The sequence below is a fragment of the Amphiura filiformis genome, chromosome 8, assembly GCF_039555335.1.
Source record: "Amphiura filiformis chromosome 8, Afil_fr2py, whole genome shotgun sequence".
In the NCBI taxonomy this organism is placed as follows: Eukaryota; Metazoa; Echinodermata; class Ophiuroidea; order Amphilepidida; family Amphiuridae; genus Amphiura; species Amphiura filiformis.
The window spans coordinates 62723802-62739834 of NC_092635.1; the positions used below are offsets into that span (position 1 = coordinate 62723802).

General features: G+C 37.9%; 1 protein-coding gene across 1 annotated transcript in view; it reads right to left on the reverse strand.

The window, feature by feature from the left end:
• LOC140159337 (MAM and LDL-receptor class A domain-containing protein 1-like) overlaps positions 1 to 14965 on the reverse strand; it is a 31148-nt gene extending 16183 nt beyond the window's left edge. Inside the window, exons 1-8 of the mRNA XM_072182785.1 lie at positions 14796 to 14965; positions 14150 to 14267; positions 13184 to 13331; positions 12561 to 12651; positions 12045 to 12218; positions 10662 to 10945; positions 3399 to 3489; positions 3042 to 3251 (exon numbers count right to left, since the gene is read on the reverse strand). Of these exons, the coding sequence (XP_072038886.1) occupies positions 3042 to 3251; positions 3399 to 3489; positions 10662 to 10945; positions 12045 to 12218; positions 12561 to 12651; positions 13184 to 13331; positions 14150 to 14151 (1000 nt within the window). The 5' untranslated portion in view covers positions 14152 to 14267; positions 14796 to 14965. The remainder of the gene's footprint in view (positions 1 to 3041; positions 3252 to 3398; positions 3490 to 10661; positions 10946 to 12044; positions 12219 to 12560; positions 12652 to 13183; positions 13332 to 14149; positions 14268 to 14795) is intronic.
• Positions 14966 to 16033: the final 1068 nt, after the last annotated feature.

Sequence of the window (16033 nt, forward strand, 5' to 3'; positions counted from 1 at the left end):
CCAGAAAGCTTAACTCACAAAGGCAAAGGATTCTTTTGTGAAATAATGCTTTCTGGTTCTCAAACCAGTAAGCTGAGCAGGGGCGTAGCAAGAGCCTCGGGGCCCGGTGGGGTCACTCCCTGGCAGGGGGGACACATAGGACCGTTACCACAAGTACAAATTACCCCCTTTTGCAGTCAATTTCAAGGACAAATCATGAAATTTTACCCCTTTTTTACTCTAAAACAAGGACAAAATGGTACTCTGAAACACCCCTATTTTTTAGATTCCGAGGACACATTTGCTATTTTGACCCTATTTCAACATTTCAAGGACGAGGATTTTATGAATAGTTTTTTTTATCACAAAATTCAAGTACATCTAGTACCCCTCGCATATAAATTGGCTATTGCAAAATTTGGGGTGAGTACGAAGTAGGAAACCAAATTTATTCCTTTATTTATCTGGCCAGCTATCCACGTGATCGGGAGAAAACAATAAGAACCCCCTTTTTTCAATTTCGTGGACATTTGTGCGATAAAACACCCCTATTTTCCAATTTCACAGACAATTTTGTCCACGGACAAGCCCTAAAAATGACCCCTTTTTCCGCGATTTTGGTAACGATCGTGCGGTCAGTATTGCAAGTTGAGTGACCCCACCGGGCCTCGGGGCCCATGGACAAGGAGCAGTGCGGGGCCCTTTTAGCTTCTCCTTTATCAGCCTCAGTGGCAGTTGAGATTGGATTAAGCACTTCCTTTCTCTTGACCCAAAGGCTGACAGTAAAATTGTTAACTTGAGGAGTGGCCTTCTTTTCCTTGTTCTTTGTCTTCAAATCTGTTTCTCACTTCTCTTTCCATACAGGCCAGCATGCTTATATAGGCTTTTTTGCCTGGCTTGAGCATTTTTGTTTGAGCCTTGTCCCATCAGGACCCAAGCGTGTCTCCATACGGAGCGACCGTTTAAACAAACAAACAAGCCGTAACCCATAATAGTCCTACGTCCATTTATCATTCTCTCCACATTCAATTCAAAGAAGGTCTGTATGGATATTTTTCAAAGTAAATAATACCATTCATTCCTCTAACACGTCTGAAGCCAGTGGCATAGATTTCTTTTTGATAAGGGGGATGGGGTTGGACAAAACTTCTTGAAGTTTAGTGAATCCATCATCTTTTGGTGCCAGAATAAGTTAATGTTACATATGCGCACGAAGTGCGCAAAAATGTTCTCCATATTGAAGCTAAAATGGTGAAATATGGTGCAAAAGTGGAACAACCAGGCGTCGACATTTATTTAAATATTTGGGGGATTTATCCCCATCACCAAGGGATTTATATCTATGTCTAAAGCAATTATAAAGCAAGCATTTTCATGTTTGCATTTTTGTTACTTGTAAACCATAAACAAACATTATGTCACAACATTTAAGGCTACTTTCACACCATATACCATGTATACAGTAAATTAAATGAACAGAAGACATAATCAGGAAAATACAACAGCATTTATAATTGTATTGAACCTCCACGTACTGCCTATGGCAAATCTTACAAGGGGCCCATCAAGATCTGGTACTAAAACCACCCAACCGCTTTAATGTTTAGTTTCGTTAATTTTCTCAACCATGGACCACCTACTTGCAATAAACCAACTCATAGAAAAGTCAAACGAATACCAACTTGACTTATGTATTGGATTCATTGATTACGAGAAAGCATTTGATTCCGTAGAACATCAGGATCTCTTCCAAGCACTGAGAGAAATAGGTATAAATGAAGGGTATGTTTGTATTCTGGAGGATATATACACAGATGCAACATCTCGAATCCATCTGGATAGTGACGTTTCTGAAATTGTTAAGATATCCAGAGGAGTTAGACAAGGAGGTACGTTGTCACCAAAGATATTCACAGCAGCTATGGAGGCTATCTTCAAAAAACTACCTTTGGATGAAAGAGGAATCAATGTTGATGGAGAAAAATTAACAGACCTCCGATTGGAGATGACGTTGCCCTTACTACCGCAACAGTGGAGGACATGGAAATACAACTTAATGACTTGAACAAAGAAAGCAAGAAGGTGGGATTGAAAATGCACAAAGGAAAAACAAAATATATGACAAATATGGCAACAGATGAAAAGATCATTATTGAAGATCAGGAAATTCAAAGAGTTGAGGAGTATAAATATCTGGGCCAAACACTGAGGTTAAAGGATTGTTCGAAGGAAGAAATATTGAGAAGGATAAAAGCAGGATGGAGTTGCTTTGGAAGACATAAAGAAATCTTATGCAACAAAAATATACCCATGTCACTCAGAAGGAAAGTATATAATCAATGTGTCCTTCCAACAATGACGTGTGGCTCTGAAACATGGTCATTAACTAAATACTTAGAAACTAAACTACAATCCGCTCAAAGAGCAATGGAACGGCAAATGTTAAACATCTCACTGCGAGACAAAGTAAGGTGCTCAACCATCAGACAGCTGACCGGTGTTGCAGATATTTTGAGAAAAATCAAACAATCAAAATGGAGATGGGCTGGACATGTTGCCAGAAGAAATGATAACAGATGGACAAAGAGATTGTTAGAATGGCAACCAAGAATGGGAAAAAGAAGAAGAGGTAGATAGAAGAGGAGGTGGAGAGATGATATAACATCATATATTGGTACAACATGGGCGAGAGTAGCATTGCTACATGGGCTACATCCAACAGTGGATTGACATAGCCTAGATAGATAGATAATTGACAATACGTACACTGCACTATTAATTAGAGCTCTACTTTCATTAACATAGGAACCTGAAGCCCAAGTCATAATCATTAAGTCAGGGCTATTAGAATATGTGGTCTTCTTTTCTTTCTTTCGTCTTTACTCTTTTCCCTCTTATTTCATTTTCGCTCAGTTTGCTCGGGGCCCCTGAACCCTCTGGGCCCATATACTTCGTCCACCCTGTCCCGGGCCCTGTCCTCCCACTTGCTACGCCCCTGAAGCTGAGGAAGTATTATTTTTTTTATTATAAGTTAAGTGTTATTATGATTTTTGTGACTTTACCTGAACTCGTAGAGTAGTAATACCTGCCGATTGTGTGGTCATACGATGGACCTGACCCATAAGAGCTATATCGCCTTGTATTTCTTCGACTCCAGTCTGTGTTGTCATTTATAACTTGCGTGTAGCTACATAAGTCGTAATTGTCAAAATCGCAACTGGCATTGTTGGTTGTAGGAGGCAAAGTAACTGGTGGCGGCGCTTCTGTAACAACTAAACAATAATTATTATCAAACAATAATAATTTAAGTATTGTAATACTGTTTATTCTTGAATTTTAATAGTATTAGTCGATTATGATACGTATTTAAAACTTTTAAGAGGTATTAAGATTCGGATATAATTACCATGATTACTTACAAGGAGGACAGGATGTACTATTATAGAACGTGACGTCATCAATAGCAATATCATTCTGATATGTTCTTCCAGTGGTAGCTTCGAAGATCACCTGAAGTGGAAGACAAAAAGTAAATGATGTAATATGTAGGATACAAGCGGAATACAAGCTTTTGAGCAATTATTCTTCTTTATGGTTTTAGTTCTATCCATATCTTATAATTGTTCTTAGCTCATAACCAACGCACTGAATGGTCTATTGTTCTATTGTGTCCGATTTGAGCGCTGACATATTGGAAAATGTTGCCAATCAATATTCATGAGAGTGTACATTCAACGTCCAATTTTCGAAATTGGGTGACTTGTGCTTGGCAGGTGTAAAATACATCTGACTGGGCGTTTTAAATACGTAAAAATCTATTGCTTCTCTATCTTTAATAGCTCCATGCTCATAACAGTCGAAGAAAATGGCCACTTGGGTGTGAAGTTGTGTTCTAAATGCAGTTTTGTTACTTTAACTTAAGTAATAACTAGGGACATGTAGATTCAGAATCCGTCGGTTGCCAAGAAGGCACCCTTGAGCAAATCAAGTTATTGAGGTCAAAGGTCACACGGGGGATTCTATTTTTGAAATGCCTTAAGGGAAGGGGTATGAACGTTTGGACAGTATTTATTTTGGGACATTAGAGCACATCAGACATATCGAATTGCATTCTGAATACGAAGAATGTCCTTCTGATATCAAATAATTTTGATTTTTTTAAATTCGCAATGTAATACACATTTTATGGCAAATCATTAAAAATTGATATTTTTGATATTTAACAGTACTCGAAGTAAACTTTATAAATCTGATGATTTATACTTAACGTGTATGTAGGTGGGGTGAAAAGCCGACGATCAATTGAAAATTTTGACCTTTCTTATTGAAGATATGGATTTTTGTTCCCCAAACACCAAAAAAAATTAGGTCTTTTTGGGTCTATTTTCAATATGAAAGGTCAAAATTTTCAATTGATCGTCGGCTTTTCATCCCAGCTACATACACTTTAAGAATATATATCATTAGATTTATAAAATTTACTTCGAGGACTGTTATATATCAAAATTTGAAAAATATCAAATTTTTATAATTTGTCATAAAATTTGTATTATATCGTGATTTTCAAAAATGAAAATTATTTGATATCAGAAAGACATGCTTCGTATTCAGAATGCAATTCGATACGTCTGAGGTGCTCTCATGTTCCATAAAAAATACTGTCGAATCGCTCAAAACGCTCATTCCAGATCCCTTAATCAGGTTATTAAATATTTGGTATATTTTCTCTAGAATATCTGTTTACGAGGTATTATGTCAAAATTTCAAAATGCTCCAATTGCAATTAAAATAGTCTCAAATTATCCGTCTTGAAAAAGAGGAAATAAAAAATGTATATTTGCTTAAAAAGTTACCTTTTTCAGAGTCATCATTGAACAGCGACGTAGCTTGCGACACCATCACGGCGTCTTCATTCAGCGTAGTGATATATTGTATACAATCCTCCGGTCACATGACCACCCGATGGGTGGTCAAGTGTCAGCAGATCATTTTAGATGGCGGGCAGGTCGTATCCGGCATCCCTGTTGAGCGTGGGCTTTTGTGTCTTGATCTCTATTCTATGGCTTCCCTGATCTTCCTGTTCCAAAAATGGTCTTCCCTGCCGATAACTTCCACATCTTCCATACTGATATCATGTTTATGATCAGCTTTGTGGTCACCGACTGCTGTTCGGGGGGTGGTGGTTCTAGTATGTTCTTTGAAACGGGTGCCAAGAGATCTACTTGTCTCACCAACATAAGTGTTCTCACAATCGGGGCAACTGATTTTGTAGATTACACCACATTTGTTTGGTTTTGGGCTTTTGTCCTTCGGATGTACTAGGAAAGATCTGATGGTATTGACCGGTTTGTGGTAAGCGCTGACCCCGTGGTCACGGAAAACATAGGATAGTTTCTCAGAAAGTCCTTTGATGTATGGCAGCGGAACATTGATTTTTCGCTCATACTGTCCGGTTGTTTCCTTGCGATCTTTCTTTTCTTTGGTTTGGGGTTTTTAAACATCCAGGACTTGTAGCAGTTTGCCTTTAGTGCAGATTTTACATGGCTCGTTTCCTGTTGTTTGTCCTCCTCTGTGGTGACTAATTTGTCTACTCTGTCCATAAGCGTTCTAACTACTGATCGTTTGTGCTCCAGATGGTGGTTCGAGTCAAAGTTCAGGTATTGGTCAGTGTGCGTTGGTTTGCGATATATGGTGACATTGGTGCTACCGTCGTCCTCAACATGAATGCATGTGTCTAAAAACGGGAGTTTACCCTCTTGTTCGGGTTCGTTTGTGAACTTAATGTTCTTGTCAAGACTATTGATGTGCGCTGTGAATCCATCAATGTCATTATTCATGAATGAGGACGAATGTATCGTCGACATAGCGAAACCATTTCGACGGGGGCGAGGGGCTGTAGCAAGAGCCTTGACCTCTAAACTCTCCATGTATAGGTTGGCCACTATAGGAGAGACTGGGGAACCCATCGCCGCACCATGGGCTTGCTTGTAATATTGTCCTTTGTATACGAAATAAGTGTATTAAGACAACAAGTGAGGAGTTCCAGGATGTGGTTTATTTTGAGGGGAGTGCGTTCCTTAAGCGTTTCGTCTTTCTCCAATTTGTCCTTGACAGCTGCAATCGCGTCTGGTACGGGAATGCTCGTGAAAAGGGCAGAGACATTATATGATATCAACTTCTGCCCTGGAGGTACTTCCAAGTTCTTAACTTTTTCCACGAACTCACCACTGTTGTGAATGTGGTGTTCAGTTTTACCTACTAAGGGACTGAGAATATTGGCAAGTACTTTGGCTGCATTGTAGCTCAGACTACCAATGCTGGACACTATGGGTCGAAGTGGAGCTTCCGGTTTATGAATTTTGGGAGTACCGTAGACTTTAGGAACTTCCTCAGTAGTTGGGTAGATTTTATGTTTGATGTCTTGGGGAATGGGGTCACTGTGCTGCCATTCGCGTATGATACCAATGAGCTCACGTTTATATGCTGGCGTGGGGTCTTTGGCTAGCTTTTGGTATGTGGTTTGATCATTGAGCAAAGTTTCCATCTTATTTTCATAGTCACTGGTATTAAGAACTACTGTGGCACGACCTTTGTCGGCCGGTAAGATCGTGATATTTTCATCTTTTTTCAAGTCAAACAGAGCTTTTTGCTCACCTTTCTTGATGTTACTTGGCGGCACTTTGGATTTGCGAAGGAACTTTACAACATCCGCACGTAAGCTTTGTGCTTTCGCTGGGGCAAGTTGGCGACATGCTACTTCCGTGTTTACAATGTATTCTTTCATCGGAATTTCCCGCGGCGTGACGGCATAGTTGAGACCTTTTTCGAGAGATCAAGACACAAAAGCCCACGCTCAACAGGGATGCCGGATACGACCTGCCCGCCATCTACAATGATCTGCTGACACTTGACCACCCATCGGGTGGTCATGTGACCGGAGGATTGTAAACAATACATCACTACGCCGAATGAAGACGCCGTCATGGTGTCGCAAGCTACGTCGCTGCTCAATGATGACTCTGAAAAAGGTAACTTTTTAAGCAAATGTCAAACATGACAGAGTCCAATATCAGTATCCATGCTGCTAAAAATAATAATAATAATATTTATTTCAATTGCCATAAATTACAAACATGAAAAAAAACAAAAAAAACAAACATTAAAAGCAATTTAAATGACAATCCAGGAAAGAAGAAGTAGACTAAACAGTCCAAGCACAATGTGTTCTTCTTTCCTGATTATATTAAAGTACATAAAATAACAATAATAATATAAATACAAGATACACATTAATTAAAGCAAAAACATTTGAATGAGAAAAAAAAATATATATATATATGAGTGACTCACTCTATTACATAACTTTTGCACACAGGATGCATCACAGTGCACAAGATATGCAGGCAGCAACAAAATTTAAAATACATGTGAACAAAGTTATTGCCTTAGAGTGGGCCTATGAATATGAAAAACATAATTTACATCATAAAATGTTCTTTACACCTGGCCTTAAACAAGGCAAGGGAGGGCGCAGAGCGGACATCATTGGGAAGTTCATTCCACAAACGTGGAAAGGAAACAAAAACAGAGTTGAAAAAGGCATTGGTATGAGAACTACAGTGGAGATACCTAAACTCCTTAACCTTAGAAGGTTTAAAAAATTGGCAAAATGAAGAAGAACTAGACTTAGCTGTGGTCTAGGACCACGAACACAGCCGTGGTGTGACCCTTAATGACCTTTGACCTCAAAATCTCAGAACACTCCATAGACATTGGCTATTCTCAATGCAATTTCGTTTTATACCGGAAGTGATCCCTTAATGACCTTAGATCCCAAATTTAAAAAAATACCAGAGATACACTGGATAACCACAATTCATGTGTGAACAAACAGTTACTGTCCTATGTTTTGTTTAGCTAATAACATTTTTGAAGGTATTTCGTTTTATGCCGGAAGTGACCCTTTAATGACCTTTGACCCCAAATCTGTGTACACCCCATAGACATTGGGTAATAACAATGCATGTGTGCAAGTGGCATCACTGTCCTACGTAATTTGTGGGAGAAGATGCATTTTAAAGGTATTTCGTTTTATACCGGAAATGACCCCTTAATGACCTTTGACCCCAAATAAAAAATACCATATATACATTGGGTAAACACAATTCATGTGTGAACATACCATCACTCTCCTATGTTTTTCTTAGCTAATAAGAATTTTTGAAGATATTTCGATTTATACCGGAAGTGACCCCTTGATGACCTTTGACCCCAAATCTGTGTACACCCCATAGACACTGGGTAATGACAATGCATGTGTGCAAGTGGCGTCACTGTCCTACGTAATTTGTGGGTGAAGATGCATTTTAAAGGTATTTCGTTTTATACCGGAAGTGACCCCTTAATGACCTTTGACCCACATTTAAAAAATACCACATATAAACTGGGTAAGAACAATTCATGTGTGAACATACCGTTACTGTCCTATGTTTTGTTTAGCTAATAACATTTTTGAAGGTATTTCGTTTTATACCGGAAGTGACCCCTTAATGACCTTTGACCCCAAATCTGTGTACACCCTATAGACACTGGGTAATAACAATTCATATGTGCAAGTGGCGTCACTGTCCTACGTAATTTGTGGGAGAAGATGCATTTTAAAGATATTTCGTTTTATACCGGAAGTGACCCCTTAATGACCTTTGACCCAAATTAAAAAAATACCACATATAAACTGGGTAAGAACAATTCATGTGTGAACATACCGTTACCGTCCTATGTTTTGCTTAGCTAATAAAATTTTTTGAAGGTATTTCGTTTTATACCGGAAGTGACCCCTTAATGACCTTTGACCCCAAGTCTGTGTACACCACATAGACACTGGGTAATAACAATTCATGTGTGCAAGTGGCGTCACTGTCATACTTAAGTTGTGGGAGAAGATGCATTTTTAGTTGAAATCACGTGTTTGACCCCTGCGTGACCTTTGACCCCACAAGTTTCATGTGACATGTAGGGGCACGGTCAATGATCATTGTGACCAAGTTAAATGAAAATCGATGTAAGCATGTGAGTGCTAGAGCAAATGTAATGGTTGACAGAAAGAACCTGTAAGAAAAAAGACACAGCCGTGACTAACGTCACGGCTGTGTAAGGACCAATTCCATTAGCCAATTTAAAGCAGAAGATCAACCTCAACAAATCAAATAAGTCACATGTTTTAAGTAATCCAAATTCATCTAATCTGGACTCGTATGAAAGATCAGAAGGACACCTCTTTCTATACATCAAAACTTTAGAAATCTTTCTCTGACTCTTATCTAACCTATCAAGCAGGCCAGTCTGACAAGGATTCCAAATACCAGCACAGTATGTAAGATGAGGGAGTATCAATGCTTTAAATAGATGCAGGAGAGCACTGAAGTGCATATGGCGAGAAGTTCTTATGACAAAACCAGTTAGGCGAGAAACCTTTTTACAGATGTTATCAACATGTGAAGAGAACGATAGGGAAGAATTGAAAACAACACCAAGCAGTTTATATTCATCAACAACCTTAATTGGAATACCACCTAACTTGTATGTAAAAAGACTGCAAGCCCTAGACCTCGAAAAATGAACAACAGCACACTTAGAAGCATTCAGGGGGAGTTTGTTCTCAATGGTCCACCTGTGAATTGTGTCAAGATCTTTTTGCAGTGCAACTTGATCCTCAAAAGTTCTAATAGAGCGTACAAGTGTATGGTCATCAGCAAATTGAAATAAGGGAGAGGACAGGTTGTCATTAATGTCATTTACAAATAACAGAAACAAGATGGGCCCCAAAACAGAACCTTGAGGAACACCTGATGTGACTGAAGCCCAATCAGATTTAGCTCCACCAAAGATAACTCTCTGTTTTCTACCAGAAAGAAAACGTTGAATCCAGCTGAGCACATTCTTCCTGATACCGTAGTAATGAAGCTTTTGCAACAAAATTGTATGATCTACTCTATCAAAAGCTGCACTAAAGTCAAGAAAAATCCCATCCACCAAATTACAATATTTGCTGTTATCAAGGTTACCACCGAGAAAATGATAAAATTTAGCCAACATCTGCTCACAATTCCTACCATGTCGAAAACCAAATTGATTATCTGAAAGAATGTCATGCTCATCAAGATAACCAAGGAGACGTTTGCAAACCAATCTTTCCATGACCTTACAGAGTATAGTTTGATATACTACGGAGTTTGATATATCTACGGAGTCAAGATTTAATGTTATGACCTATGAACTGTCAATGTTACATTTACTCCGTATGTAGACACGGTAGTGTTGTTGAGCTTGGGCCCATTATTTTATCATACGAACAAATTAAACATTTTTGTATTAATCATAATCATTTGTAAAAACGAATAATTTGATACTATTTGACCTATGACATTGTTAGTATACCCTTTGACCTATACCTCATTAATTGGCTTTTTATTCCTTTGTAGTTGGTAGTAAAGCCAAATTATAAAACATTCAGATCTGTTGCTTAACATGTCGTAATTCTAAAACCTTTTATCAAAGTAATATAAGCAATCATGAAGACTTGATCGGCTATAAGGCAGGCATGGCATATTAATCACCCAAGTCATGCATCACTAAACGACTGGACCACAGTGATTGGACAATGAATTCAATCTTATACTCACCCGAAATGCGACATTAACCAAATCAACATCAACTGTAGCACGATGCCAGAAGTTACCTTGATCGCCAGATCGCTTCCAAGCATGCGTTGCTGGGATTTCTTCTCCCCTTTTTTGAAACAACACCTTCAGATTTTCTGCATTTCTGCCATACATGTGGTACCAGAATTCCACACATGATGGGGATTTTTGTGGTGATGCATATGGAGACTTCAACCACGCCTTCCTACTCTGATGGCTAAATTGATATCCATAGGCATTTTCATAACTAACAAAAACGTAAAAGCCTGTATAAAAATTGATAGGTTAAAAGATGTCATTTCTCTTACATGCAAGATTTAGTTTTAACGGAATAAGAACTTCTTTGTTGTATAATATCATTTTAATAATTATATCATTATGGATCATTATTCGAAGAGTACTGTAAAATGGGGTATCTCTGGTACACAGGAGTATATTGAGAAGGTTGCATTCTAATTTCGAAAATGCTTGTGAACAAAATCTGGTCAATTCTGGAGGGTGGTTGACTAGTTTTTTAACGGCGTCTCTCATGGTCTCTATACTAGTAATGTTAATTCAGTTTCATTTGATTTGAAAACAAGGTAGTAAGGGTTAAGGGTACTTTTTTGTGTGGGGAAAACTAGTCATTGCATGAACTGTCGTGACGACGTGAACCGTTCGTATACAACGTGCGTTTGTATCAAAAAGGCAAATCGCAATCTCTTTTTGATACGGCCGATCTCACACGACATTTCAATGGACAATCTGTACGCCTGAACCGCGCGTATGAATGAAGTAAAATGTTCACACTTCACTGTTGCAAAGGATCATAATAATAGTTAGACTTTCCTTCGTATGTTATCCTTGACTGGCTTAAATATTATAAAACTAAACATTTATTTTCAATTTGTTATTTCGTTTTGCTTGTTGAATACAAACTGTGAGAAGAATATTTGGATACAAAAGAACTTGTACAAGAAAATATTATTTAAAAAAATAGCTAAAAATGACGGAGGTTACAGATAACAATTCTTGTTAAGTCACATTTTGGAAGGAACGATGCTATTAAACAAAACTCAATTTTCATTTTATCGATGAAACCAGTTGCAATGAGATGGAAACGCATAATTTTGATGAAATTGTGGTACGTAACACTTAAAATGGCAGTCACGTGGTGGACAGTTCTGTGTCAGTGGGACATGTCTCTAATTCGATTCCACAATCATTTATATTTATCTACTGTTTTATTGTATTATCATGCGAATTGTCCCGTGGAAGCCTCTTGGTGGACAGAATTCCTTTTAATGAGAACGAGTGACTTTTTCTTATTCACTTTTAATAACCTGTCAAAGTTACCCCAAATACGAAGGGGTGGGCATATCTTACCGAGTTCATTTTTCAGTGTGTGATCCGTGGATGGCCCTACCGGTATTCGATGAGATGCGGAGTCGCTATTTATCCACGCCCAGTCAATGTCATCTGCAGTCTTCTCCTGCTCATAATAGCACATTTCTGCTTCCTCAAAATTACAAGTAATACTAGAGTAGTTGTGAAAGTGATCTGCAAGAATAATCCGCAAAACCCTGTCAATATTATGTTAATATTAATTTGTATATAACTTTCTTGAACTTCTAAAGACATGGATTTCTTATGATGAATTGACAGACATATTCACTATGAAACTAAAGTACTAAACATCACGCTGAAATCGGAAAATAACATTGAAACCACACAAAATAGTTTCTGTCGAGGTATACAAATAACCATTGTCCAACCACACTGAAATAAAGAAAAGTTCCCTTTAAAAGGAAAACCATGAAAAAGAGGTCTTGTAATAAGTTTAGATGAAAGGCATTTTTAGGATCACACATTTTTCCATACCACAATTGGTAAACAACTTACGTTCTCCAGGACAAACATCGGCTACAATTTTGATGTCATCTATGGCAATGTCTCCCCTGTATCCGTCGCCTTGCATTGCCTCAAACACAACCTAAAATACAAAATACCACTTTATCACGTTTATGCTGGACAGGATTTACGTTTTTATATTTTTATGTACCGTTTGTGACAAAATGTGTACAGTTTGAAAATAATTTGAACAATATTCGATATAATATCGTATAAACTGCAATTATAGATCCTTTATAGAATAAATTCGTGAAAATACAAAAAAAAAAACCATTACTGTGAAAGATATCTCAAGGTATAATTATGTTTTATATAAAGAAAACGCAACCAATACGCTGCACACACATCTGAAGTCGGTCATATTCAATTTTCAGTTTCTTATTAGATTGTAACAAGCATTTGCAAAGCTACATTTTGCAGAAAACCCAATTGCTTTATCGCATCACATTATACCAAGCGAAATTGTTGCCTTTATTGTTTTACGAATTATCTGGAATCACCTATTCCAATCCTGTGTGCTGCAAACCCCACAAATATGAAAGCCTCTCGCGTGTTTTTGCGTGAAGCTATCCACATGTTATGATACGAACGGCCTACCATACAGTCACACATACCTGAAAGTCCACGGCACTGTCAAGGTGCACCTCAGCCGCACGCCATTTATACCCTCTGTTCCCAGACATTGACCAGAGAATTTCATGTGTATTGGAATCGGTTCCATTGACTATATATACATTTAATGTTGCTACATTTTCCCCAAACCTATCACAAGAAAATAAAATTATAGAAGCACAATGTGACACAAAAGTTTTAACAAAGGAAGTAACCTATTTAATACTAGAATCAGAACCAATGACCCTCACAATCAGTAAAATTCCCAAAGTGTTGAATAAAAATAATGATAAGAAACATGTAAATCAGGGATTTCACGAATTCTCGTACTTAACCACGTTAATTAGTATAACTAGTTATAATAGTTCTAGTAACACTAGAACTAAACTTAAACTCTGCCCCTCACACTAAAATCCTAACTACACTATTTTATATATCAAAATGTATAGTACACAAGTGCCCTGAATTGCGAGATTAAATTCAACCTGGAAGAGTCCAGGTTGCGCAGCTCCGAAAAAAACCTGAACGTGACCAGAATAGAGCTCCGAAAGACCCTTGAGTTTGATAATTTCAGAACTAAAAGATTCCTAAATTGCTCATTCCTCATAATGGGTTTTTTTTTCAACCAGAAAGACAAAAAATACCCTTGATTTTGACTGTTCGTAGTTTCAACAGCAACCTGGGCCTTTTACTTGTTCGCAGCTCCGAAAGACCCACGCAGCCAGCTCCCAAAGACCCACCACCTGAAAATACCGGGGGAGCATACCCACTAAAAATGTATGATGTACCCCAAAACTATTAGTATTAGCGTATATCAAAAAACAATACTTCCCAATTAGTGATGTACAAAAGATTTTCAGCATTTTGAAGCACTTTTTAACACCTCAATTCTGAAGCTGGCTGACAATATTTCTTACATAATGTACCTTTCTGTCAAGGACTTTGTTCTGTTATCTTATTTAACTTACATGTGATAATGAAATGTTAGACATCGAGGGTACTTTGTAGTTGCTACTAATACTGGAGATAGCAGACGAGCCACGTGACCTGGACGCCCATAACTAGTCTCGAGAAACAAAAAGCTACCTAGATGTAAAATATAAATTTCCATGACATTATGATAGTCACGTACATGGCTTTAGACTGTTACAGTAAACAGCTTAACACCCAAACCCTAAACCTTAACCATAAACGCTAGCCTTAGCCCTGAACCCAACCATAAACCGGAAACACAGGGTGTGGAGAGGACTAGGGTTAGCATAGTTAGGGATAAGGTTAGGGTTATGATAATGGAAAGGGTTATGGTCAGGTTTAGAATGAGAATTAATATTAGGACTTAGTTTTTGGGTTAGGACAAAATTTAGGGTTAGAATCAGGATTAGAGCTTTATATAAGCAATTGTGTTTTCCGACTTATGTCTCTTCGGACTATCGACGTATAACCAGTGATAACCGATTATTTACCTAATGCTCGTCATGAAGTTGGCGTGGGTGTAAGAACGTCTCAACGTCTGAAATATGCGGTACAATCGGCATCGAATAGCTGGATGGTTAAAAGCAATCTACATGATCTAATTGTAATGTGGAAAGGCTTCAACAAGAATTGTTTATTTACCCAAATACGTGTCCAGCGTGTGATCATTTTTAGGTCCTGTGCCATGTGACGGTGTGCCATAGTTACGCAGATACCAATTCTTATCATCGGAAGTATCCTGAATAAAATTTCCCAAACCATTTTCAAAATCACACGATGCGTTTATTACTGGACACACGCCATTGGTTAATATTAAGTCATCAATAGCGACGGTACCATCAAAATTCTTCCCCGAATGACTTCAAACATCACCTGCGAAAACAAATATACAAAGTAAGAGCAGAGGTCTTCAATCGAGTCTGTTTGCCCGATGACCAAAAAACATGCATAGTCTGTTTCCTTTCATTACGTTTATGCAGACTGAAAAAGTGTCTTTTCGTAAGTTGACACGGTCACGTTGCGCCTTAGTCACTATTGCCAATTTGCCCAAGAGCAACAGGACAATGGTTGAGAGCCAGAAAGCCATTTAGAGAAAAACAAGTTTTAATATTTTTGTGAACTAAATCTATTCACAAATCACAATATAAGCATCTAATTTAACTCAAATTTGGTCCAATAACCGAAAGGTATATCCTATTCCTTATAACAAATGTCAGTAATGATTTACAATTGGTGGAATTTAAGATATTCTAATAGTATTCTTTTAATTACTGGATTACGTCTGTCTGGCGCAAACTGAAATCTATAATCTCCCAATTACGGCTTCATACTTCCAATAGTTGTTATGCATGTGCTCCAAACAAAGGATTTGAACCGGCGTCCTTCACCGTAATCATGGCGCAGTGCAGTCCATTCAATCAAATGTTGTCATCAACCTATTTGATCGTAGTACATTCGTTATGTGTGTGAGACAAACTGTCGCGGTAGATTGCAATGATACGTCATATGCACAACCTCTATTGTTAACCTCAAGTGGCATGAATTTTGCTAGAGGTGTTGCTTTGGAACATTAATAAGTTCAAATTAGGACAAACTGTCTTTTATGGGGTACAATAATAGAGGTACTATAGACATTGTGCAGGGCAGAAAGCCATATCTTAGTGTTTGAACCAACTTCTGATTTGAGGCTTTCTGGTCAAACTGCAATTTGCTCTATTGAGATGTGGATACGTATAATTTAGCTATATCTGCAACATGAAGTTTGATTGGTTTAAAGCTTTATGGGTTAAAGCTTTGAGGTTTTAAGAATCTGTAGGAGTTGGTGTTTATTTTCTCTAAATGACCAAAAAGCGCTAAAAAGGGCTGTGCATCATTCGGGA